The 24,599-nt window shown below is 39.2% G+C and overlaps 1 protein-coding gene across 1 annotated transcript in view; it reads right to left on the bottom strand.

The window, feature by feature from the left end:
• Positions 1–24,599, bottom strand: part of kdm6a (lysine (K)-specific demethylase 6A) — a 167,135-nt gene that overhangs the window by 35,158 nt on the left and 107,378 nt on the right. Inside the window, 9 exon segments of the mRNA XM_052013319.1 lie at positions 870–1,280; positions 2,233–2,340; positions 8,224–8,322; positions 10,687–10,836; positions 11,380–11,514; positions 18,308–18,354; positions 18,357–18,526; positions 18,650–18,748; positions 20,930–21,056. Of these exon segments, the coding sequence (XP_051869279.1) occupies positions 870–1,280; positions 2,233–2,340; positions 8,224–8,322; positions 10,687–10,836; positions 11,380–11,514; positions 18,308–18,354; positions 18,357–18,526; positions 18,650–18,748; positions 20,930–21,056 (1,346 nt within the window).

Genomic DNA, 24,599 nt, shown 5'->3' with positions numbered 1-24,599 from the left:
AATACATCAGGCTTGTTTAGATGTTCCTTTGCAAAATTCTGATGCTGAATTTTGTGGTGTGGACGCAGGAAAGGATTCCTTCTGATGACTCTTCCACGAAGGTCATATTTGTGCGGGTGTCGCTGCATAGTTGAACAGTGCACTACCACTCCAGGTCTGCTAAATCTTCCTGAAGGTCTTTTGCAGTCAGTTTGATTTGCCTTTCTAGCAATCCTATGAGCAGTTCTCTCGGAAAGTTTTCTTGGTCTTCCAGACCTCAACTCGACCTCCACCGTTCCTGTTAACTGCCATTTCTTGATTACATTATGAACAGAAGAAATGGCTACCTGAAAACGCTTTATCTTCTTTTAGCCTTCTCCTGCTTTGTGGGCATCATTTATTTTAATTTTCAGAGTGCGAGGCAGCTGCCTAGAGGAGCCCATGGCTGCTGATTGTTGGGACAAGGTTTGAGGAGTCAGGGTATTTATAAAGCTTTGAAATTTACATCACCTGGCCTTTCCTAACGACGACTGTGAACAAGCCATAGCCCTAACAAGCTAATGAAGGTCTGAGACCTTAGTAAAAGTTATCTGAGAGCTCAAATCTCTTGGGGTGCCCAAACTTTTGCATGGTGCTCCTTTCCTTTTTTCACTCTAAAATTGTTCAAAACAAAAATAATACACTAATCTTGCTTAAAATGTTGAAAGAATGTTTCATCTTTAACTTTATGACTTTTGGAGATCAGTTCATCTTCTACTCACTTAACTATCCACAGTAACAGAAATTTTGACCGGGGTGCCCAAACTTTTGCATGCCACTGTATGTCAAATTAACAAAGAAAACCAGAAAAGAAAGCCATTAACAGCAAGATATCTTAAGCAATTATTTACCTGAGTGGAGTTAACAAGTTGGTTTTTCCACGGCTCCTCTGTGCTGCTGGTCAGGTTTGTGCGGTTTTGAGGTAGAGTTAGTGCGTTTTGCTGTAGGTAAGGCACATTTCCATTGCTTCCACTTCCTGTTACATGATTATTGCCTATAGAAATAGTGTCTGTATTACCCAGCATTCTCGTAGTGCTGCATGTTACTGGGCCTCTGGATGGTTCAGCAGGAAATGGTCCATTAGCCATTGGTTGTCCAGGAAGGGCAGGACGGATTCCAGACTGAACAATGCGATCAGGCACTCTGGTTAGAGTGACATGAGGCTGCTGACCAGAAAGAGAGTTTGTAGGCAGTGATGATCCAAGCGTTGGCCCATTAGGGATTCCCGCAGGCCGTACCTGTGCAACTGTCGCCTGTCTCATCTGAACAAAACAATTTTTCCCAAAGTAAGTAATTTCAACATTAGACTTGAAGTTCACATGTAAAATAAAATGCATTGTTCTAAAGTTATTTTATCAAGCTATGAAATTAATATTTTTACAATATTGAAAGCTACCCTAATTGGAAAATCTCAATATGTAACCAAGTTGCTTAAATTCAGTTGAATGCCTTAATTCTGCAGATATCAAAGACAGAATTGGAAGGAAGCATCAATTATTTGTGTTTTTAATTCCACAATAATAATTAAAATGCAACTTCTTGCTGCTGATTAACCTAAAATAGTGAATAATTAAGCAAAAGTTAGGTACCTGGAACTACTCATCTATCAGGAAAATTCAGTTTTTGTATGGCTAACTCATCGCACACTCTCAAGGACCAACCAAGTTTAGTCACAAAGCAGCAAAAATTATGCCACTTTGTGCAAAATGAGGAAATGGAAAGAATTACTATTAATTCATAGCAATTCTGCAGCTGAAAAATACAAGCTTAAGAGTCTCAGAGTAAAAGCAATGAAAGAAAATGGTACTTTATTTTTATGACCCATTTTCATTAATACTCCTCACCTTTTCAGTTGTGAAAAACTATGCCCCATAATTCAAAACCAAGCAAATCAGCAATCTAGTGCCAGAAATCTAATCTAGTTTGAGCAGCAGAATCAAGCGAAGTAAGAATTTCAAGTTTACAAAGGTAAATCTCCTGTGTGTTAAAATAGGTACTAAACATAAACACAAGTAGAAATAACGAGAAAGAAAAAGACAGTGATTTAAAGTTAATTTCATTTAAATCAGCAATTCAGTTTGTAACAGAAGGTTAATAATATAAACCTAATTTTGGAAATAGCTTCCTGACTATATCTTCAGCTTTACTTCATAGCTTGAGAGCATTAAAATGTCAGTCCTGTGATTATTACATAAAGGCAATATGTAGTCTTACCTGCTGCTGGTGCTGTCGCATTGAGGCAAGCTGCCCCTCAAGCTGTTCCAGCATTTGAAGTTGAAGCTGATTCAGGTTCTTCCTGTTTGCACGCAACTGCTCCAAAAACTGGAAAAGTTCAATTGGTTTAAATTATTTAATGTACCAAAAGACAGCTAAAACTTTACTCTCAGTTATTACTAAAGGACTGGTGAATCATTGACAGTTCACTGAACACTACAATATAAACAGCATTAAATTTGCAGTAATTTGTTAGAAATTTAAAGCAAGGGTAATCACATTCAAGATACATGACTAGTTATAGTTTTTTGTCTCATTCATGCATGTGTATTCAAATTATATGAATAAATGCTATTGAACAATTACTCATTTTTGTATTTCCATAATTTGGTCAGATGCATGAGTTGTAACAATTTCTCCTACTCAAGTGCATCTACAAATCTTCATTCAGACTCCACAAAACGTGTATATAATATATAAAAAGAAATTTAGTTTTTTTCTTTTGATGCTTGGATGCTAAACCAAGATGTACAGGAAGCACAAAATATCATCTAAATCACAACTGAAGGCGAGCAACATTTGCTCCAATATTTTCTACTTGAGAATCTGGTTATAATGTGTACACACTTTCAAATCCATTAAACAGATTTGTTCCTTTTTCCAGCACATTTTTTTCTCCAGAGGAACGGTTTGTTAAATGTTTATCCCTAACACATCTGGTCACAGAAGCCAGAAGAGTGCACCAATCAGAATCCCACTCCTCAACAAAGTGCCTCCAATCAGACACCATTCTTATCATGAACATCCCTTCCCACCATGTCCATGAACTTGCATTTAACTTTACTTCCAAATCTTTATGTTGCATTCTTCATGTTTTAAAGGAGATATAAAAGATCAAAGAGGGAGCAGAGACTACATTTTGGCAGAAAGAGCCATACTGTGTAGGAGGAAAATGGGAAATAGAGTCATCGGAATGTAGAAAGAGGGCTGAGGTGAGGAAAAAGAGAGGCCAAGGGCAATAAAGAGATTAGAAAACAAATAACAGCTGCATTTTCAGTTTTCAGTCTGCAATCATTCTCACGTTATGTGATTATTTGATCTGAATTATTTACTATTATATTAATGACCTGAAGGAGGGAGCAGAATGCAAGGTATCCAAGTTTGCTAATGACATGAAAATAGGTGGAAGGGCATGTTGCAATGAGGATGTTGTGATTCTGCCAGGGATATTGATAGATTGAGTGATCAGGCGAAACTTGGCAAGAGAGTTTAATGTGGGAGAATGTGGGGTTATACCTTTGGGTAAGAGAAATTAAAAAGCAGAATACCCAAATGGAAAAAAGAGACTGTAAATGAGTGCAGCACCGACAGATCTAGGTGCTTGTGCATGAATCATGAAAGGTTAGCAAGTAGGTAAAGCAAGTAGCCAAGAAGGAAAATGGCATTGTGCCCTTTATTGCCATGGGGTTAGTTTAGAAATAGGGAAATACAGTTATAATTGTACAGGGTATTTTAAAGCTACGCTTGGAATATTACATAAGTTTTGGTCCCCTTACAAAAGGAAAGACATATGGGGGCTCATCCACTGAGTACGAGTAGATCTCAAAATAAGAAAGGTGCAATCACTCTGATGGGACTATACTTTTAGAAAACAGTGATCACAACTCCCTAAGTTTAAGATAGCTATGAATCAAGATAATAGACCTTGTGGGAAAATAGTAAAATGGGGAGAGTAAATTTCAGGAGTATTAGACAGGATCTAATGAGAGTTAACTGGTAACAGCTGTTTTTGGGGCAAGTCCACATATGACTTGTGGAGGTTGTTTTAAGACCCAACTGAACACAGTACAGGACTGGTACATTCCAGTAAGAGGGAAGGATAAATTTGGCATGGTAAGGGAACCTTGGGTGATGAACAAGGTTGTGAATTTAGTCAAGAAGAAAAGGCAAGCATATGTGAGGTTTTAGAAGCTAAACTCAAACTTAACCAGAAAAAAAACTCAAGAAGGGAATTAATAAGAGTCAGGAGGAGCCAAGTCATTGGCAAGTAGGATCAAAGAGAATCCCAAGCACTCTATACATACATCAAGAACAAGAGGATAACTAGGGAGAGAGTAGGACCATCTCAACGATAAAGGAGGGAATGTGTGCTTGGAGGTGGAGAAATGTGAGCAAGGTCCTAAATGAGTACTTTGCATCGGTGTTCACCAAGGAGAAGGACATGGAGTATGACAATATGCTAGGGCATTTTGAGATAAAGAAAGAGGTGGTGTTGGGTCTCTTGAAGAACATTAAGGTGGATAAGTCCCCAGGGCCTGAAGCAATATACCCCATGTTATTGAGATAGGCAAGAGATGAAATTGCTGAGGCCTCAACCAAGGTCTTTGCGTCCTCTCTAGCTGCTGATGAGGTCCAGATGACTGGCAAGTAGCTAAAAATAAACTTTATTTATACAGCATGGTAACAGGTCCTTCTGGCCCAACAAGTTCCACGCCGCCCATTTAATCTACCTGTACGTCTTTAGAACGTGGGAGGAAACCGGAGCACCCAGAGGAAACCCAAGAAGACATGGGGAGAACGCACAAACTCCTTACAGACAGCGACAGAATCAAACCCCGATCACTAGCGCTGTAATAGCATTGCGCTAACTGCTACGCTATTGTGCCGCCCTTAACGTTAATGTTAGCTAATGTTATTCCTTTGTTCAAGAAGGGAAATAGGGATAATCCTGGAAATTATAGACCTGTGAGTCTCACGTCAGTAGTAGGGAAGCTATTGAGAGAATTCTGAGGGATAGGATTTATGAGCATTGGAAAAGCAAGGCCTACTTTGGGACAGTCAGCATGGCTTTGTGTAGGACAAGTCACATCTTACTAACTTGACTGAGCTTGAAGGTCAAGGATGTCGTCTGCATGGATTTAATAAGGCATTCAACAAGGTCCCTCACGGTAGGCTCATCCAGAAGATTGAGAAAAATGGGATCCACAGTGACTTAGTGGTTTGGATTCAGAATTGGCTTGCCCATAGAAGACAGAGGATATCAGTTTGATGGGTCTTATTCTGGCTGGAGGTCCGTTACAAGTGGTGTTCCGCAGGGACCTGCAGTGGGACCCCTGCTCTTTGTGATGTATTTAAATGACTTGGATAAAAACGTGGTTGGTGGGTAGTAAGTTGCAGATGACACAAAGATTGGTGGCGTTGTGGATAGTGTAGAAAGTTACCAAAGGATACAGAATTATATACATCAGCTGCAGACAGAGGCAGAGAAATGGTAGATGGAGTTTAGAGTGATGGAGCAATACAGCATGGATACAGTCCCTTCAGCCCAACCAGTCCATGTCAACAACTGTGCCCACCCAGCTAGTTCCAATTTCCTGCGTTCGGCCCAAATACCTTTAAGCCCCGCTTGTCCACGTACCTATCCAAGTGCTTCTTAAATGATACTATGGTACCTGCATCAACCACTTCCTCTGGCAGCTCTTTCCATATACTCACCACCCTCTGTATGAAAAAGTTGCCCCTCAGGTCCCTTTTAATCTTTCCCCTCTCACCCTAAACCTATGCCCCCAAGTTTTGGACTCCTGGAGTATAGATTGTTAACATTCACTTTATCTATGCCTCTCATAATTTTAAACATTTTTACAAGGTCACCCCTCATTCTGGTTTGGTATTGGTATTGGTTTATTATTGTCACTTGTACCAAGTACAGTGAAAAACTTGTCTTGCAAACCGATCGTACAGGTCAATTCATTACACAGTGCAGTTACACTGAGTTAGTACAGAGTGCATAGATGTAGTACAGGTAAAAACAATTACAGTACAGAGTAAAGTATCACAGAAAGACCTAGTCTGGCCAACCTTTCCCTGTAACTTAGGCCCTCCCTGTAACTTAGGGCCCTCCAGTCCTGGCAACATCCTCGTAAATCTTTTCCGCATTCTTTCCAGTTTAACCACATCTTTCCAATAGCAGGGTGGCTAAAACTGTACATAGTACTGCCAAGTGCGGCTTCACCAACAACTTATACAACTGCAGTGTAATGTCCCAACTTCTATATTCCATGCCCTGACTGAAGGCCAGCATGCTAAACGCTTTTTCACCACCCTGTCTACCTGTCACGCTGCTTTCAACAAACTATGCACTTGTACTCCTAGTTCCCTCTATTCCATTACACTCCTAGTGCCCTAAACATGCATATTGCAAGTCCTACAATGGTTTTGACTTTCCAAAACGCATCACCTCACACTTATCTCTCTTGAAATCTACAAGATACACTACCCTCTGCAAGAAAGAAATTACTACATTACCTTGTTTTTAAATGAACAGTCCCTTATTTTGAAACCAGTCCCATCATTTGAGACTCCCCATTGTCTGAACACCTACCCTGCCGTGCCCCCTTGGGATCTTATATATTTCATTAAGATTGCCCTCGTTCTTCTAAATGCCAAAGAAAAGAGATGTAATTTCTTTAGCTACTCATGATTGATAACCCTCTCATTTCAGGAATTAGTCTAGCGAATCTCTTTTGCACTTTTCCAATGTATTACATAGGATTAGTGCAGCACAGGAACAGGCCCTTCAGCCCACAATGTTGTGCCGAATTAATTAAGATGATGACACCTAATCTCTTCTGCCTGCATGTCGTCCATATCCCTCCATTTTCTGCATATTCATGTACCTTTCTAAAAGCCTCTTAAATGCCTCTGTCATATCTGCTGCTACCGCCACCCCTGGTAAGGCATTCCAGGCACCCAACTGTTTGAAAGAAAACTTGCCCCACACGTCCTTTGAACTTGCCCCTTCTCAGCTTAATGTGTGCCCTCTTGTTTTAGACATTTTGATCCTGGGAAAAAGATAACCAGCTGTCTACCTATTGCCTCTCATAATTAAATAAACTATCAGGTCTCCCCTCAGCCTCTGCCACTCCAGAGAAAACAACCTAAGTTATCCAACCTCTCCTTATGCCCTCTAATCCAAGCAGAATCCTGGCAAACCGCTTCTGCACTCTCTCCGCAGCCTCCACATCCTTCCGATAATGGGGTGACCAGGATTGAATGCAATACTCCAGATGCAGTCTGACCAGAGTTTGTAAAGCTGCAACATAACTTCCCCACTCTTGAGCTCACTGCCTCTACAAATAAAGGCAAGCGCCATATGCTGCATTTACACACTTATCATACTTGTGCAGCCACCTTCAGGCACCTATGGTCTTGGGACCCCAAGATCCTTCTGTACCATCAAACACTGTTAAGGGTCCTGCCATTAACTGTGTACTTTCCCTTTACGTTTGATACCCAAGTGCAACTACTCATGCTTGCCCAGATTTATTTTCTCAGAATGGAGGTCAGTGACTATTGGTGTGCTGCAAGGGGTCGGTGTTGGGACCCTTGTTGTTTGGTATTTATATAAATGATTTGGATGCGAATGCACAAGGCTTGATCATTAAGTTTGCGGATGACACAAAATTATGAGGTGTTGTTGTTAGTGAAGAAGGTTATCATTGACTACAGGGGGAATCCCGATCAGTTAGGGAAGTGAGCCAAGAGTAGCAATGGATTTCAATACAGATAAGTGTGAAGTCATGCATTTTGGAAAGTCAAACCATTGTAGGACTTGTAATATGCATGGTAGGGCACTAGGGAGTGTAATGGAACAGAGGGAACTAGGAGTACAAGTGCATAGTTTGTTGAAAAGCAGCGTCACAGGTAGACAGGGTGGTGAAAAAAGCGTTTAGCTTGTTGGCCTTCAATCAACATGTTAAACACTTTTGGTCATGTTTTCCTTCTGAAAAAGAGTTCTTAAAAGCATTAAGAGAAAACAGACCAATTAAAGAATAATATTGGATCAGATCACTGAATGCAATGCAATGTGTTCACAAAACTCATGCCTTGTGAAGATCACTCACAGTCCTTTCAACATATGCAATGCCCACTATTCTAAAGCAGCATCAAGTATAACAAACTAGTCCTATACAATTAGGATGAATCACTTACCTGTAGTTTTTGAGGGGTCAGGTACCATGATGGAACTTGTTGCTGTACTGGATGATGTGGTGCTGTGTGACCACCTGACCAGACATCTGGAGCATTTAGCTGGAAATAGAAAAAATAATGAACAAAAATAACAGTCAACTGAACCATTTCCGATTTCTAATTTCCGATTTAATTGCTGTTGCATTTCTGTGCATTCTCTCCAAAGAGCATCTATATAAAGGAAAGTGCACCGTGGATGAGGAAATAAAAAGATGCACCAAAAGAGCAAAATTATAATTATACACTGCAATCAGAATGTTTTTCTGTAACCTATAAAACTTTGAAGTCCATGTTACATACATTGTCACATACAATTCTGTAAAGACCTGCCAAGAAATATGCAGTTTATAACATGCATGGAAAAACTCTACTTCCAATCACTTACAAGTCAAATTCAAATTCTCCAATGTCTAACCTCACCCTACTTTGTACATATTTCTGCATCTCCTGACGTTCACTATCATGCCTCACTTTTGATGCCACTGCACCCAGTTGAACCCTTACATATTCTCCAGCCTGGTAGATCCCCTAGGCACAGCTCCTATTTTCATTCACCCAATGATGCACTTTCATAAATTCAGTGCAAACTTGATCTAGTCATTCATTACTAGATCTGGCTTGACCACATCATGTGCAAAGACCATGTTCTCCTCTGCTCTTATTCCTGATTGCAAAGATAAGCCTGGCTTCTTCCTTCAATATAACCATTTGTTAAAATCTTCTCCACCAATTACAAGCTCATGGACTTCTATGTCACTGGTTCAGCATCACTGTCTCTGCCCCATCCATTCTCCTCTTAGCCTTCCAAGTCCAATTTTCAGGGATTCACTTGCCATCGCCTTCATCCCACATCTTTTTGTGAATCTTACTCCCACTTTCCCTAATGCTTCCTCTGAACTCATATCAGATCCATCTTCTGCTTTCTTGTTCCTACTTCCATTAAACTGCTGACAATCCAGCTTCTCATCAGCTGATGCTTCTCCTTCAAATTTAGTGTCAATACTCTGAATGCTCCTTGCAACCATTCATCCCTTGGGCAACCTACTATTTTCTTCCCAACAACCACGTTCCCAAATGCATTCTTATGTTCCTTCAATTCCATTCTTGCCACAGTCCTAACCAAAGTTACAAACAACATTCAATGTGTCTCTTGTGCACTCTTGCACCCTCATCCTTAACTTCCCTGCAGCTTTTGACAGGGTTGACCACATCCTCCCTCTTCCAGTGCCTCATCTCGTCTCAGTGGATTCATAGTCTCCTTGGTACATCTCTTGTCTTACCATCAGCAACAAGGAAGTCTCCTGCAACAGCTTCTTGTAACATCCTTTCACCATTAGCTCAAATTACTACTTATGCACTGCCTCTCATCAGCATCACCCAAAGACACAAGCACAGGTTCCATACCATAGCCTGTTCAATGACAGGAAGACCAAAACCTTTAGCTTCAGTGTGCACTACAAATGCTGGTACATCTGCCAACAGTTCAATCCTTGGAGATCATCTCAGCTTGAACCAGGCAACTCCCAACTTCAGAGTCCTGTTTGACTCCAATCAGAGCTGTCGACAGAGTTTTCTGCACGCCAAGATGATTTACTTCCACCTCAAAATATTGCCAGTCTCAGCCAAATAAAACACTCTTCAATGCTTTTGTTGAGGCCATTCTCATTGTAATACTCACCTGACAGGACTCCAATTTTCTACCTCGAGAAATTCAAGCACATCCAAAATCTGCTGTCTAATAAACTAACTACAACTTGTCTTGAAAATTCACCATTCTATGGTTACATACCTTCTTTGGGAAACACCTTGGATTATAAAAATTACCATTTTTTCATTCCATAACTCCATCCCCACCCTATCTTTAGATTCTCCTGACAGTCCACAACCCTGTGTTCTTCCAACTCAACCCTCTCACACACCACCCCTTTGACCAAGCCTTTGGTTAACTGCCAGCTCCTCCACCAGCTCATGGTAAATTTCTAGCAGTTTATGCTTCTGTGAAATGCCTTGGGAGGCTTTACAATGTCAAAAAATGCAATATAAAGAGTTATTTACTCATACATTCATATACAATATACCAACAGATCATAAAGCTCCTGCATTCTAATTTATTTGATTTAATTGGAGAGTGCAAATGTTGCACAAGGCAAAAAGAAAGAACTTTTGACTAAATAAATTTATGTTCCACGGTGTTCCACTATAGCATACCGAACAATTAAAGCTATATGTTACTAAAAACAAAGAAGAAATCTCATTGAACAGAATATATTACAAAAGGAATGCATTTCATGGGACCTTTTAAAACTCTAAGCAGTGTCCAAGTAGCAGCTTCATTTTCTCTTCTGTTCCTTTTCCATTTTAATCCCGAAGTTATCGAACAGTTCTGTAAGGATTAAGAAAGAACCAAACCAACTGAATTACTACCTTAGTAGGACTGGACATCCTTTTCCTTTTAGCAGGACTGTTAAGGTCATCCACTTGGTTAGAAGGAACCATGTGTAGCGGTAAGGTCTGTTGTGGCTGCTGACTGAGGCCGACTAATGGTTCATTGCTGTGGTGATGAGGTTTACAAGCCTATACACAAAAAAAAAAGCATTGAAAATAAAATATGTAGAAATAACTGTCTCCTTTCAATACCCCATTTTCTTTCTGCTTTTGATACCCCACTGATTTCTTCAAATGCAGTTGCAATTTCAGAGTAAATATTTGAATAATTTGATTCCCCATTTTTATTTTGACAGAGTTGAGTACCAAGGAAAAAAGATTGAGCATTTCAGGGCAATAGCTGTTATAACTTTCTCTAAAGACAGCTTTATGTACAAATAGTGCAAAGTATTACATGCGATAGGATGGTTCAACAGTTACTTCCCAATTGCTTGAGAAATCACCAATATTGATCTCAACAGCTCTAGCACTTTAAAAAGCAATTTGGTTGATAATATTATAGCCCCATATAGTTGTAAACCCATGAACATATTTCTTCAAATCCTACCAATGAGGAGGTTTGGTGAAGTTACTGTTTTGTTTGTGTGTGTATATGTATTAGCCACTTAAAAGTACCTTTAAAACTATAAAGCTAAAATGCTTAAGTACAATTGAGGTACAAATAATTTTCACCTGCTGAGCTGAATTCATGGCACCCTGCCTGGAGGTAAGTTCTGCTGGGATTGGTAGGCTCCATGCCTCCTCAATACTGGGAAGCATTTTGGTTTTACTTTGAAGGCTACCTTGTGGAAGGTTGCACAACTGGGCCTGTAAAAAGTATGTGATGCGATTATGTAAATGAAAGCTAACTGATCAATCATACAATCCACCTAATTGCTCTACAATCATGTAACACTTGTGGCTTTATGATTACACTAAAATTTCAGTTAAACTTGTGACAGAACACATTGGTGTGAAAATTTTGCATCCTGCCCATGTTTTATTTTTTGTTAATTTTACACTGTGTGCAGTGGGAGAAAAAAAATCAGTTAAAATCAAAATGAGAGCTAGTTAACATACAAATATGGCACTGAATTGTAAAAAATGCATTATTTTTCTACCCGTGATATGATACATCAGAGTGATTCAAGTTTCTGGGGCCCCCTTTCCTATTATACTAAATTCAACATTACTCTAAATTTTAAATTCAAATCTTTAAAAGCTGCAGTTTCCTTAAAGTTGACTCATATATGGAGGTTTAATATTTTTGAAGTATAATATTTTTTGAAGGACCAATCTACTTAAAAATGCCTAGGAGAATTTGAAACACCTTAACATAGTAGCCAGAAAAAAAGTTGAAAGTAACATAGGACTAAAGTAGAAGCCACAGTACTGTTTCCCTCCCATCTTATTCAAGTTTGAACAGGGAAAATATTGCAATAGCAAGTGGCAGCAAGTAAATGTGCCATGCTATTCTACTTGTTTTATTCATTTTTCATTATGTGGGATCACTGGCATTTATTGCCCATTCTCAATTGTTCGTAAGCAGGTGGTGATAAGCTAAACTTAATTGCTGCAGTCCTGATGAAGATATGCACAACAATGCTGTTGGGAAGGGAGGCAAGGCTAGATCTGGAGAGCAAACCTTCATTGCTTCAGTCAAGATGTTGTCTGATCTCTTAACCTTTGCTGCATCCAGCACTCTCACTCCTTTCTTGATAATGACATGGAGCAAACAGAATTTGCTTGGCTTAAGGCTGGTTTCTCCGATGATGAGAATCTCAGAAGGAAGGCAAGGTTTGTCATCCACTTGACATTTCTGGCTGAAAATGGTGGAGAATGATCCAGCCTCATCTTTAGCATCCTCAAACTTGCCTCTGCCATTGTAGAGAATGGGAATGTTCTTGCAACAACAGAAAGGCACTTCCCTTTTAGGTACTCCTGATGCTGTTCCCATATGCACTTTTTTTATGTCTTATTGGACCATCGTTGATCCGCTGGCTTGACTAGTGGGTGGGAACAAATGGGCCACGAGGTTACAACAGATCTGAGCAGTCAAATCTGTTCTGAATCTATTCCATTTAGCATGATAATGGTGCCTTATTACACAGTGGAAGACATTGTCAGTGAGACAATGGACAAGTTTCCACAGAGAAAATGCAGTGGCCATTCCTACTAAGATGCACCAGCAACAGGTAGATTCACAGGAATGAAGTTAAGCAGCTACTTCCTTCATTTAGTTCTCTCATGACCTGCTCAGATGACATCTGGCAGCTATGTCCTTCAGGACTAGGCTGGCTTGACACTCTTTTCAAGCACTTGTAGTTATTTTCTTTCAAGTCCCCACTTTCTACTTTCAGTGCTTTTCGATGAGTTGTTCAAAATGGAGGACCGCTGATTCTTCAGCTGAGGGAAGATGATATGTGATAATCAGAAGGATTCCTTGTCCATCTTTCACGTGATGCCATGAGACTGCATGGGGTCTGGAATTATTGTTGTGCACTCCCAGGGCTACTCCTTTTGTTTGAATAGCATTGTACCACCACAGGACTGCAGGACGGGACACATTAATGTATTGAGTAAATTGGCAGACTACTCTCACAAGGTATGATTCTGTGAGTACAGCTATGTCAAGCTGATAATGGCTAAAGAACAATGAATAGAATTAGCTTGAAATAAGAGGTGCTAGGTAAAAGGGGAACAGCAGTAAATATTATGCAACAGCTGGGCATTGATAAATAGTGAAATAAACTAAATGATTTCAATTAGGTTTGCAGCAAGGATTTTTTTTGTGCCCCAAAGGGCAGAATTCCACTGTGTTTCCTTCTCCATTTAAGCTCCAGGCCTACTAACTTTTTGTACTGCTGAAGCATATAGTTGTTCCTCCATTCAGATTCACCATTGTAATAATCTGTAACAACTGTTTTAAAATCAGTCTGAGATTTTGGTCTGGTGGACACAAATTATAGCAGGGAATCAACTTTATAGAAAATGCAGGATTAAAGAAAACTATTGTTAGAAAGAGACTTGAGATCCTACTACCATAAGATGAGAGAAAGATGAGGAGAGATTTAATAGTTTAAAAAATCATTTTTTTGGGATAATTAAACAGACTATTTCTTCCAACTGAAGGGAAAATAACAGGCCAAAATCATTTTTTACACATAGCCTTCAGAATGAAATACATTAATTTAGGAACCAGATGATATGGTTATATCATTTGATGAAAGGGATTGATCTGAATCAGGAAGATACAAGGCACAGGAAGGAGCTAGAAGGCCTTTTCCTGTATCGTAATTCTGAGCAGGTTTGTTCTGACAAAGTTCTTGCACAAAGAAGTAAAGACTTACTTGTTTACTTATTGTCATATGGAACGAGGCCATTTGGCCCACTGGGTCCATGCCAACTCCTTGCAGAGCAATCCCATTTCCCCGGTCCTTGTTTCCCTGTACTCCAACTTATTCTCTCTCACATGGCTATCAACTCCACTTTTTTTCTTTTGGCACTGATGTATACTAAAGGGTAATTTACTGTGGTCAACTGATCTACCAGCATGACTTTGCGATGTGGGAAGAAAGTGGAGCACCCTGAAGCTGAGAGATTGCAGGGCTAACTGACACACCACCATGCTGTACTTGTATTCGTGTGGTCAATGGATTGTATTTTGAAGTGTAATTATTGCTGGAGTTCAGGAAATGTGCACCCAGTTTTCTCACAACAAGCTCCCACAAACAGTAGTGTGATAATGACAATATTTTTGTTTAGTAATATGGATTGAGAGATGAACATTAGCCAAAAACACAATTTTGCTGCTCTTCTGCAAAATATAGTCATGGGATATTTTACATTAATCTTAGAGTGTTAGTGGAGATGTACGCAGATAGTTTGGAACATGCATCAGGAAAGATAAAGTGTTAGATATTGATGCACATTAAGGTGGACAAGTGACGATGAAATCTATCCCAGGGTGATATGGAAGGCAAGGGAGCAGATTGCGGGGGCTCTAATGGAGACTTTTGCATCACGTTTAGACATTGGTGAGGTACAGGAAGACTGGAAGGTAGCTAATATTGTTCCCATATTCAAGAAGGGCGGTAGGGATAAGCCAGGAAACTACAGGCCAAGTGGGCCTTACGTCAGTAGTAGAGAAACTACTGGAAAAAATCCTTAGGAATGGGGTCTATGATCACTTGGAAAAGTAGGGATGGATTCAGGAGAGTCAGCATGGTTGTGTGCAGGGAAATCTTGCTGAGTTATAGATTTTTAATATTATCAAGTAATTGATGTAGGCAAGGCAGGTAGATGTGGTATATATGAAGTTTAGCAAGGCTTTTGACAAGGTCCCACATAGTAGACTGGTCCATAAAGTTAGGGCACATGGGATCTAAGGTGTTTTGTCAAAGTGGATCTAAAATTGGCTTGGTCATAGGAGGCAGAGGGTGGCAATGAACGGTTGTTTTTCTGACTGAAAGTCTGTAACCAGTGGTGTACCTCAGGGATCAGTGCTGGGACACTTGTTTGTCATATACTTAGATGACTTGGAAGACAATGTCTGTGGTCTGATAAGTTTGCTGATGACATGAAGATTGGTGGAGTTGTAGATAGCAAGAATGGTTGCCTGAGGACACAGATCTGCTGGAAAGGTTGGGTGGAGCAGGTGGCAAATGGAATTTAATCCAGACAATTGTGGGTAATGCTTTTTAGGCCAGACACAAAGTGGACAGCAAGGACTTTAGAAGCATTGATGTACAGAGGAACTTGGTGTGCCGGTTCATAGCTCCCTGAAAATGGCGATACAGGAGGATAGGGTAGTGAAGAAGTTGTTTCGCTTGCTTGCCTTCATTGGCAGGGGTATTGAGACATCATGTTGCAGCTGTACAAGTCATTGGTTAGGCCACACTTGGAATAGTGTGTGCAGTTTTGGTCACACTATAAAAAGGATGTGTTAGTGCTAGAAAGAGTGCAGAAGACATTCACCAGGATGTTGCCTCGAATGGATGGCTTTAGTTACAAAGAGAAATTGGACAGGCTGGGATTGATCTCACTGATGCACAAGAGGTTGAGGGGTGACCTTATAGGGGTTTATAAAATTATGAGGGGCATAGATAGGGCAGAGAAGTCACAGATTTTTCCCCCAAGGGTAGGAGAGTGTGAAACTGGAGGACATAGGTTTAAGGTTTAGGTTTAAGGGCAAGTTTTTCTATACAGAGGGTGATGGGTACATGGAACAAGCTTCCAGAGGAGGTGGTAAAGGGCAGGAACAAAGACTGCTTTAAAAAGCATTTGGACAGGTACATGGACAGGAAAGGAATAGACGGATATGGACAAAACACAGGAAAATGGATTAGTACAGATCAGCATCTCGGTTGACATGGACAAGTCAGGTCGAAGGGCCTGCTTCCTTGCTCTATGACAATCACTTACAAAGGAGATGGAGCCTTAACTTAGATATTTCTCTTACAGAGAACTCCTTTAACTTCATTGATAATGCAGTGTCTTCTAACATTTCTGTGCTGAAATCTCTGGTGGGGACTTGAACACCAACTTTGTCTTAGTGATGATAATGCAAACAAGTGAACTATGCCATTGAATCAAACAGTTCAGTTGAGCAACATATGGGTATTCGTAGGCTAAGCCATAAATATTTGAAAATCCCAGTTCTAATCTCATGTCTAAATGAGGATGACAAAACTAACAAATAATCTTAGGAGAAAGATATACAAACACTGCTGCAGCTGTGCAAAGGCTTGGTTGGATTATATTTGGAATTCTTGAGCAAACCTTGGGAAGGACATGGTAGCCTGAAATTAAGAACCAGGGCTTTCAAGAACAAAGTCAGGCAGATGGTGATAAAGAGTGTTTGAATCCTCTTCCACAATGGGAACTGATGCTTACTCAACTATTAACTTTAAAAATAAGATTCATAAGTTTTTGATAATCAAAAATCATAAGGGATTTGGGGAAAAGGCAAGCACAATAACAGCTTGGTTATCCAGTATTTCACTAGCCAGCACTTTCCTATGACAGGCACTTCAGAGGAAGCGGCCAGGCTGACTCTGGAAGAGGCTGACATCAGGGCAGCAAAACCGTGCATGGCTTTATCTTTTTTCTTGCTTGCTAGGTGATATCAATTGCCATTTCATTGACGAGTACTGATGAATACTGTATTTCATTTCCCTTATTCTATAACCTTTGATATTTTTATGTATTTGTGAAAACATACTTAACTACTGATCAACCAGCATGTTTGACTAGCTTGCATCACCCCTCCATCCCCAATTCCCCATGGATGCCAGATAATGTTTGTATTATATATGGAGTCAAGTTACAGTTCAACCACAATCTCAGTCAATGGCAATAAAGGCTGGAAGGGCTAAGGAGCCTGTTCCTGCTCCCATTTCATAAAACAGCATCAACAGCAAAGCACCATAAACCCAACTCTTCTTGGGGCTTTGTTCCATATGAGCCAGCAGCACTCTCGAGTATCTAATCTAAGTTCATCCAATGTCCAAGCAGCTCCCATTGGGCGCTTTTTTTCCCCCCTCTCTTAGCTGAAATAATCTGGAAGCAATAGGAGTGATCCAAACTTAAAAGTAAAATATTACAGATGCTGGAAATCTGAAATAAAAACAGAAAACACTACAACTACTTAGCAAGTTAAGCAGCTTCCATGGAGAGGGAGAGAGAGGGGGGTTAACAGTGCAGATCGATGACCTTTTCTTAGATCCATTCAAATGAACATTATTGTCCTGTTCCCCATTGAGCTTCTCTCTCTCTCTCTCTCTCTCCCCCCACCCCCCCCCCCCCCCCCTCTCTCTCTCTCTCTCGATGCTGTCTGACGTAGAACAGAAGTGGTCTCACTGAAAACCTGGCTGAAATGAGATAATTCAGCACAGTGCAAAAATCTAATTTTAACCTTATTGTGCTTTAATGCTACATCAGTTGCATCTTTACCTACTAGGCCAAAATAAAAATGTCCTCAAACTATGAAGTCAAGCAAAGAAAGATACTGCAGCTTTAACTGAAAAATTCAACAACACTTGCATTAATAATGGCTGATGTAGAAGTATTGTTGTAGTCAGGTAGGACTTAAAGAAAAAGCAGAATAGCTTTGCACTTAAGATACCATATAGCAGGCAAGTTTGGCAAAATACTTAAAAGGTCATTCAATGGTTTTCCCCTCCAATTAGACCTCATGCAGTGGAAAGCAATTGACTGCTTTTCTTCAAATCGCCCCTAAGTTGAACAGGATTTTTAACAGTGCCATTTATATAACCTGCTATGCGGTACTGCATAAAGCTAATTTGATTCTATATCTGATATTGTTAATTTCAATTTCAAAAATGCAATTAAAGCATAAGAATCCATCATAATTAACCTTATAAAATGCTTTAATTGCCCATTCAAATTATATTCCTTGGAATTCTGTCTGCATGGTGATTAACAATATAACCAGTTTAAATTAATCTGATGCTTTGGGAATATTCTAATATCATGCAATATATTTAACCAATAATACACCCACATAAAAGTTTAAATTTTATTAAAACCCATTAGAAATATTCACTTTTTTTTGAGGCGAATACAATGCATTTAGACACCACACCCCAAACCAGTTTACCTGTAAGTACTTTATCCTCGCTGTGAGTACTGAAGTATTACTACAATTTTGCTCCTAGTTGCATTTATGTAACATTTAATTGCATCCTGAGGTTGATTGCAGGATTCATAGAGTGTTCCCAGGTCCATCCAGGCTGCAGCATGTCCGTGGTCTAATTGAACAGCACAGATATAAGCTTGTAATGCATCCATTGGCTGGTTCTGTTGTTGATACAATACCCTAAGACGGTAAACAAAATAGCAAACAGAGCTGAACAGATGAAGAAAACAAAGCATCAAACAAATTACAGAGCTCCAGTAGTTCTCTCTTCCCTTCTGGTTTTAAGCATCTGTTATTGCTTACCCTATTGAACACCATGTATCAGCACTTGCTTCTGACTTATCAATGGAATGCCTATATGATAAGAAGGCATCCTGAACTTTGCCAATGCTTGAATAGCACCTGTAAAAAAGATATCAATTACAATGAGTAATATACATACAACTATGAGTTACCTGGTCGATTTAAGACCTGAAGTATTTTAAATGAAAATGGAAACAAATTGGGCAAAATTACATTTCATTTTAAAGCACTGCAGCAAATCTGTACAATACTTGTTAAGCAGAGTATGATAAGAACTAATAAGTGCAGTATAATTTTCTGAATAGTGAAACATAAATTCTGCTACAACAGACAAGATGGACACAAACTTTTGACTTTAGATATGACAGTCTTCATTCATTGAATGCTATTCTATTCCACTATTGAAAATAAATCTTGGGATTCAAGATCTTCAACAGTAAACAACTCTGGGGGCTCTTTACTATGCACTTCCATCCTTGACTATTCACTTCACATCCTCTGTCCTTTCTCCCTCAATTACTTCCCTTCCATCAGTTAAGCTGCCCCAAATCTAATCATGGATGCATTTTACCTTTAATGCAAGTTAACTGGTGTTTTAAGTTGTCATTGACAGTATTGCTTTCCTTAGTGAGCAGTCCAGAATTTTTGCTCCAGATTACAGCATCTGTAGTGTTTTCTGTCTCTATCTATTGTGGCTTGCTTGACCATCCAGTACCACCAATTTTTCAACTTCAGCTATCATCTACTTCCTGCTTAGAGTCCAACTCTCCCTATCATTGTTCATCTCTCTGGCACTTCTATATCTCATGATGACTTCCAACTTTTAATCACCATCGGACCTCTAATTTTAACTCTGGACTTGCTACAACGGTCTCCTCTCTATTCCTCCTTTAATACCAGGATATATAATCTGATAATTGCTGGGAAGAGAATGGTTTTGTTTCTTTTTTTTATATTTGGTTCACTTCTGGGGTGATGCAGCAGGGTGGAGGGATTTCTTTTAATTTTTACTGATCGACAAAATTAGTTACTTCTGGTTATTAAAAAATTTCAGTCAAAAGATGCATCAACTTTTAGTCTCTATTAAGTGCAGCTAAATTGATCCAGTAATAACAACAAATTTAAAGTTACATTACCACCATCTACTGGGTCATCATCATCCTACACAGAAATGTAGGATGTTTGTACATCTGGAAAATCAGGTGGGGCATTCTCAGCACAAATTAACTGAAGTATATTTCTACATCATTGACTTTTGTCTTGCTGCCACCCAGTTTCATTGGTGAGAAAGTTAAAAACTGTTTTTGCCGATTAGACCTCAAGATTATTTTTTTGTTTTAAATTGAAAGATTCAAGCCCTATACATGACTACAGTTACATAGTTAGAAAGTTTTCCATTCCATTTGCATCAGGACTTTTCTGCAAGTCCAGACCTGAGTCCACATGATCATTCAACTTCTTCCCCAATCCCATCCCATGCAACCTTTTAAAATTCTTTTCTCATTGCTCTTTCTGGACATCTCTCTGCTCTAATCATGTCTTTTCTTATTTCCACTTATTGTGTATTCTTCCCTCCTGAACGCCAACTCTTCAGCACGCCTTGACCTTTCTACACATCCACTGTCCTTTACTCGAGTCCTTGGATAAGCTAGGACCTCCCTCTATGCCTCCGTAGCTTCTCAAAGTTCCAATCATTATTGTACAACAATGCTGTCCAGGACAGTTTCAATTGCAAGCCAAGTAGATTGCACAGTTCGTGGAACTGCACATTGAGAACAAAGTTAATGTAAATGGAGATCCACTGCCATTTATAATCCTGCCATAAATGACAATGTCAGTTTATTTCAATCATGAGTTTGTACAACAAATCTCTGTTAACTTCTCTCCAATGTGCCAACCCTAAAAATGACATCCATGTCATGTGGTCAAATGAACAAACTTCAAATGTTATGAAATTTAAAAACAGATGGACTACTTTGCACCTCCTGAACGTAATATGGAAGTGCCACAACAATAAGGAACTTGGAAATTTAATGAGATAATTAAAAAAAAAGCAAACATCTACAGGTTAACAAGCATCTTACAGAGAAAGAAAGGCTTTCAAAATTCACCAGATACAAAATTCACCAGATACAAAATTCACCAGAACTAGGTTCCAGATTTTCAGTACCTATCCATGTTTTTGTTTGTTGTTGTAGGGCAAATAATTCTAGGGTGCCAGGATTTTGCTTAAGTGATAAATTCAAAAGCTAACATTATATTAACTAACTTCATTTTTACCTGCCAAGAAAGTACCAGGATTGGCCAGAGTTAGGATCTGCTTCTAAAGATTTTTGGAGACATTGAATTGCAAAGCTTTCCTTTGTTGTTTTGTCTCCGAATGGCTCTATTGTGTGATGCATCCAGCCTGTAAAACAGGAATACTGATTAGTTATATAACCATGGCTGCTGCACAGAAAAAAAACTGAATCACATAAACCACATTAGTCATTCTGTTTTTAATGCAGGTCTCCGGTACTCATTGAGGGGTCAGCAGTGGAAAGGGTGAGCAGCTTCAAGTTCCTGGGTGTCAACATCTCAAAGGATCTATCCTGGACCCAAGGCACTGATGCGATCATGAAGGCATGCCAGCAGCCCTACTGCATTAGGAGTTTGAGGAGATTTGTATGTCACCAAAGGCTCTCACAAATTTCTATGAATGTATGGTGGAGAGCATCCTGACTGATTGCATCACCACCTGGTATGGAGGCTCCAATGCACTGGATCGCAGAGGGTTAATAGACTCAGCCAGCTCCATCAGGGGCACAATCCTTCCCACCAAAGAGGGCATTTTCAAAAGAAGCGGTGTCTCAAGAAGACAGCGTCTATCATTAAGGATCCTCACCATCTGGGACGCACCCTCTTCTTATTACTACCATCTGGGAGGGGGTACAGGAGCCTGAAGATCCAAACTCAACAATTCAGGAACAGCTGCTTCCCCTCGGATATCAGATTTCTGAATGATCCATGAACATGACCTCATTATTCCTTTTTTTTGCACCATTTACTTTTGTAATTTAGATTTTATGTCTCTGCATTGTACTGCTGCCGCTAAACAACAAATTTCATATCATTAGTCAGTGATATTAAAGCTGATTCTGATACTTAACCATGTGATTATCTTACAATTCTTGGAATCTTTATTGTAATGTTTAATAATTGACATATGTGTCAACCCCAAGGTTAGTTTCAAGGTGTCTGACTAACATGTTCCTACTGTTGCTTTTAAATAAAAATAAATAGTCTATTTGCATATGCTCCGCAACAGACTGACACAGTAAATACCGAAATCAATTAAAATTATATCTAAGAACACTGTGCCTCCACAAATCACACAGAAACTAAAAGAATAGAAAATGTACAATGCAACTTCAGCACCGAGCAACAGGTCTCAGAATATATTTTCACTCATGAGTATTTTATCAATTTCCCTTGCACACATTTCAAAAAACTAAAGCAGTTTGGGCTGTTAGCCATTTTTGCATCATAAACAAGATAATTTAAATTTTTCCTCCCAGAATGGAAACCACCTACTTCCATATAGTTTCAGTCACCAGTTAGAGGAGCAACTGAAGGAATAACTAATGAATGATATTATTTGAGTGAAACAAATGTTTAAATTACTAAAATTTCAACACTTGAACTTAGCTTAGCCTTGATTTGGAGTCTGATGATTGCTCAATTCTGCTATTAGGGTATCTTTAGACTGAAGGTTTAAATATGAATTTAATAAAAAAGTCATACAAAGTTACAATTTATTCTCTGAAGGCAGTGCACCATTGTTTCAAGGAAATTAGATTGATTCCACACAATATTAAGCCTCCAACCTGCTGCGTGCAAATGCAGTTGTTACCAAATTTTTGTTTCAAAGAGTATTCACTTTCATGTCTTTATTAACAACTAGTATCAAGCGTCAGAGGTTTGGAAGGATACAATCATCCATCTCCATTAGTGTTTCCCGAGCCGATTAAAAGGAGGGAAAGGGACGTGATAGTACTAAGCTCTGTGAATAAATTAATTAGTGCCAAGATACAACTAAAAAGAAAATAAACTCATGTTTGTCATTAGGTTTAATAAAATTCTTAACTTTCACACTCCATTTTAAATTCGATATTCATTTCTATAGAAGATGCCAAGGGAGCAGTGTTTTCCATGCAGGAAATCTTAATAGATCAAATTTGAAGAAAAATTGCCATTTCAAGAAAATCACACCACTAACACCAGCACCATTAATCATTGACAAATACATAATAGTTCAGCTCCACACTTCTTCCTCTAGCAACTTTTTTGGTCTGCATCTCATATTGGCCTCCAATCCACCAAAACATGAATTTTAAGATTTTCATCCTGATGTTTAAATCCCTTCATCTCAGGCCATCCCATCTCTGTACCTTATCATAACTTTACAGGCATTTAAGAACAGTACTTTTTTAAACTCTGATAAATGTATACATGTAGCACAATGCCTTATCACCCCAACAATGGCAACATTATCTTCATCTTTCTTGGAAAGCTACCCCTAAATCTCTATTTTCTCCCCTCCAATGGACCATTTAGAATATAATTCTTTAAGAATTATTTTAGTTCCCCTACCTTACACCTTTCTGTATCTGACTATGCTTCTAGTAAAGTGCATTGGGTTAAGTTTAGACGTTTAACAGGACAATTACATTTGTTATTACTGCCCTTCACCTACTCATCACGACACAGGAGGCTTTCCAGCTTGTCAGGTCCCTGCTGCCTCACAACAGACCAATCCAATTAGTCCAATTCCTCTTCTCATTTCCCTGTCAAGATGCAACCTACTTTCTCTCACCTACCAATCAACTCCCCTTTGACTCTTTTTGCCACTTACCTACAGGAAGGGATAATTTCTAGCAGCCAATTAGCCTAACCAACACATCTTGGGGTGTGAGAGAAAACCCATGTGATCATGGGGAGAATGTGATACACAGGCAGGAACTAAGGTCAGGATCAATCCCAAGTTACTGGAGCTGTGAAGCAGCTGCACCACAGTACTAATTCTTGGATACAGTTAAAAATAAAATCAATCCAAAGAAAACACATCAACTTTTCCAACTAACAAGAGCAGGTGTGGGGGAAAAATCTGTTCAACTATTAAGCATGAAAGGTGATCCTATATCCTAACAAACATTCACAGGCTGAAATTCAAACTGGTTCTCAGTCATGTAACAATTAAACAAGGCTTTCCAATATCTGTTTGCTCATTTAAGTTGTTTTTAAAGCCAATTTTTTTTCATATTAATCAATAAAGACTGAAAAAGTCTTTCATAAGTACAAAAAAGCAAATGCTTTGCCTTCTCATAAATATCAAACAAAATTCAATATTAAGCCATTCAGGGTACTTCAGTTAGATGCCCAAAAGCTTGGTCAAAGAGACAATTTTTAAGGAGTATCTTTTCAGGAAAACATTGAACATAGCTACCAATGATACAGCAATTAGTGGATGGACAAGAGGAAGAACTCCAAGATCTGAGGATTAAATTGGTGGAGGAGATTGCATAAAGAGAGATGGATGGGGACATTAAAAAGTGTTGGGAGGGAGGGAGAGGGAGATGGAAACGGAGGGGCGGGGGGTGAGGGACAGAGTCGGGGGAGAGGAGGGACGGGGGAAGGGAGTTCATTTTTCTATTTCAAATATTTGGAAAACTAATTTTTAAACACTGGGTTTTTAAAAAGCAGTATGCATTCACATGAATTTTAAGATATCCAAAAAGGTGGTTAGTATGCAAAATTTAAAGATATAAGTACACAATGTTAGATTGTCTCAACAAAATATTTCCAAGACTTTCTCCTGGAAATGCCTTCAATTTCATTCTATGAAATAAAAGAGGACAGGATGTCTGATTTGTTAATGAGAAAGCATAGGCCATAACAATGAACACATTTT

This window comes from Pristis pectinata, chromosome 4, assembly GCF_009764475.1.
Source record: "Pristis pectinata isolate sPriPec2 chromosome 4, sPriPec2.1.pri, whole genome shotgun sequence".
NCBI lineage: Eukaryota > Metazoa > Chordata > Chondrichthyes > Rhinopristiformes > Pristidae > Pristis > Pristis pectinata.
This window is presented reverse-complemented; position numbering and strand designations above follow the sequence as displayed.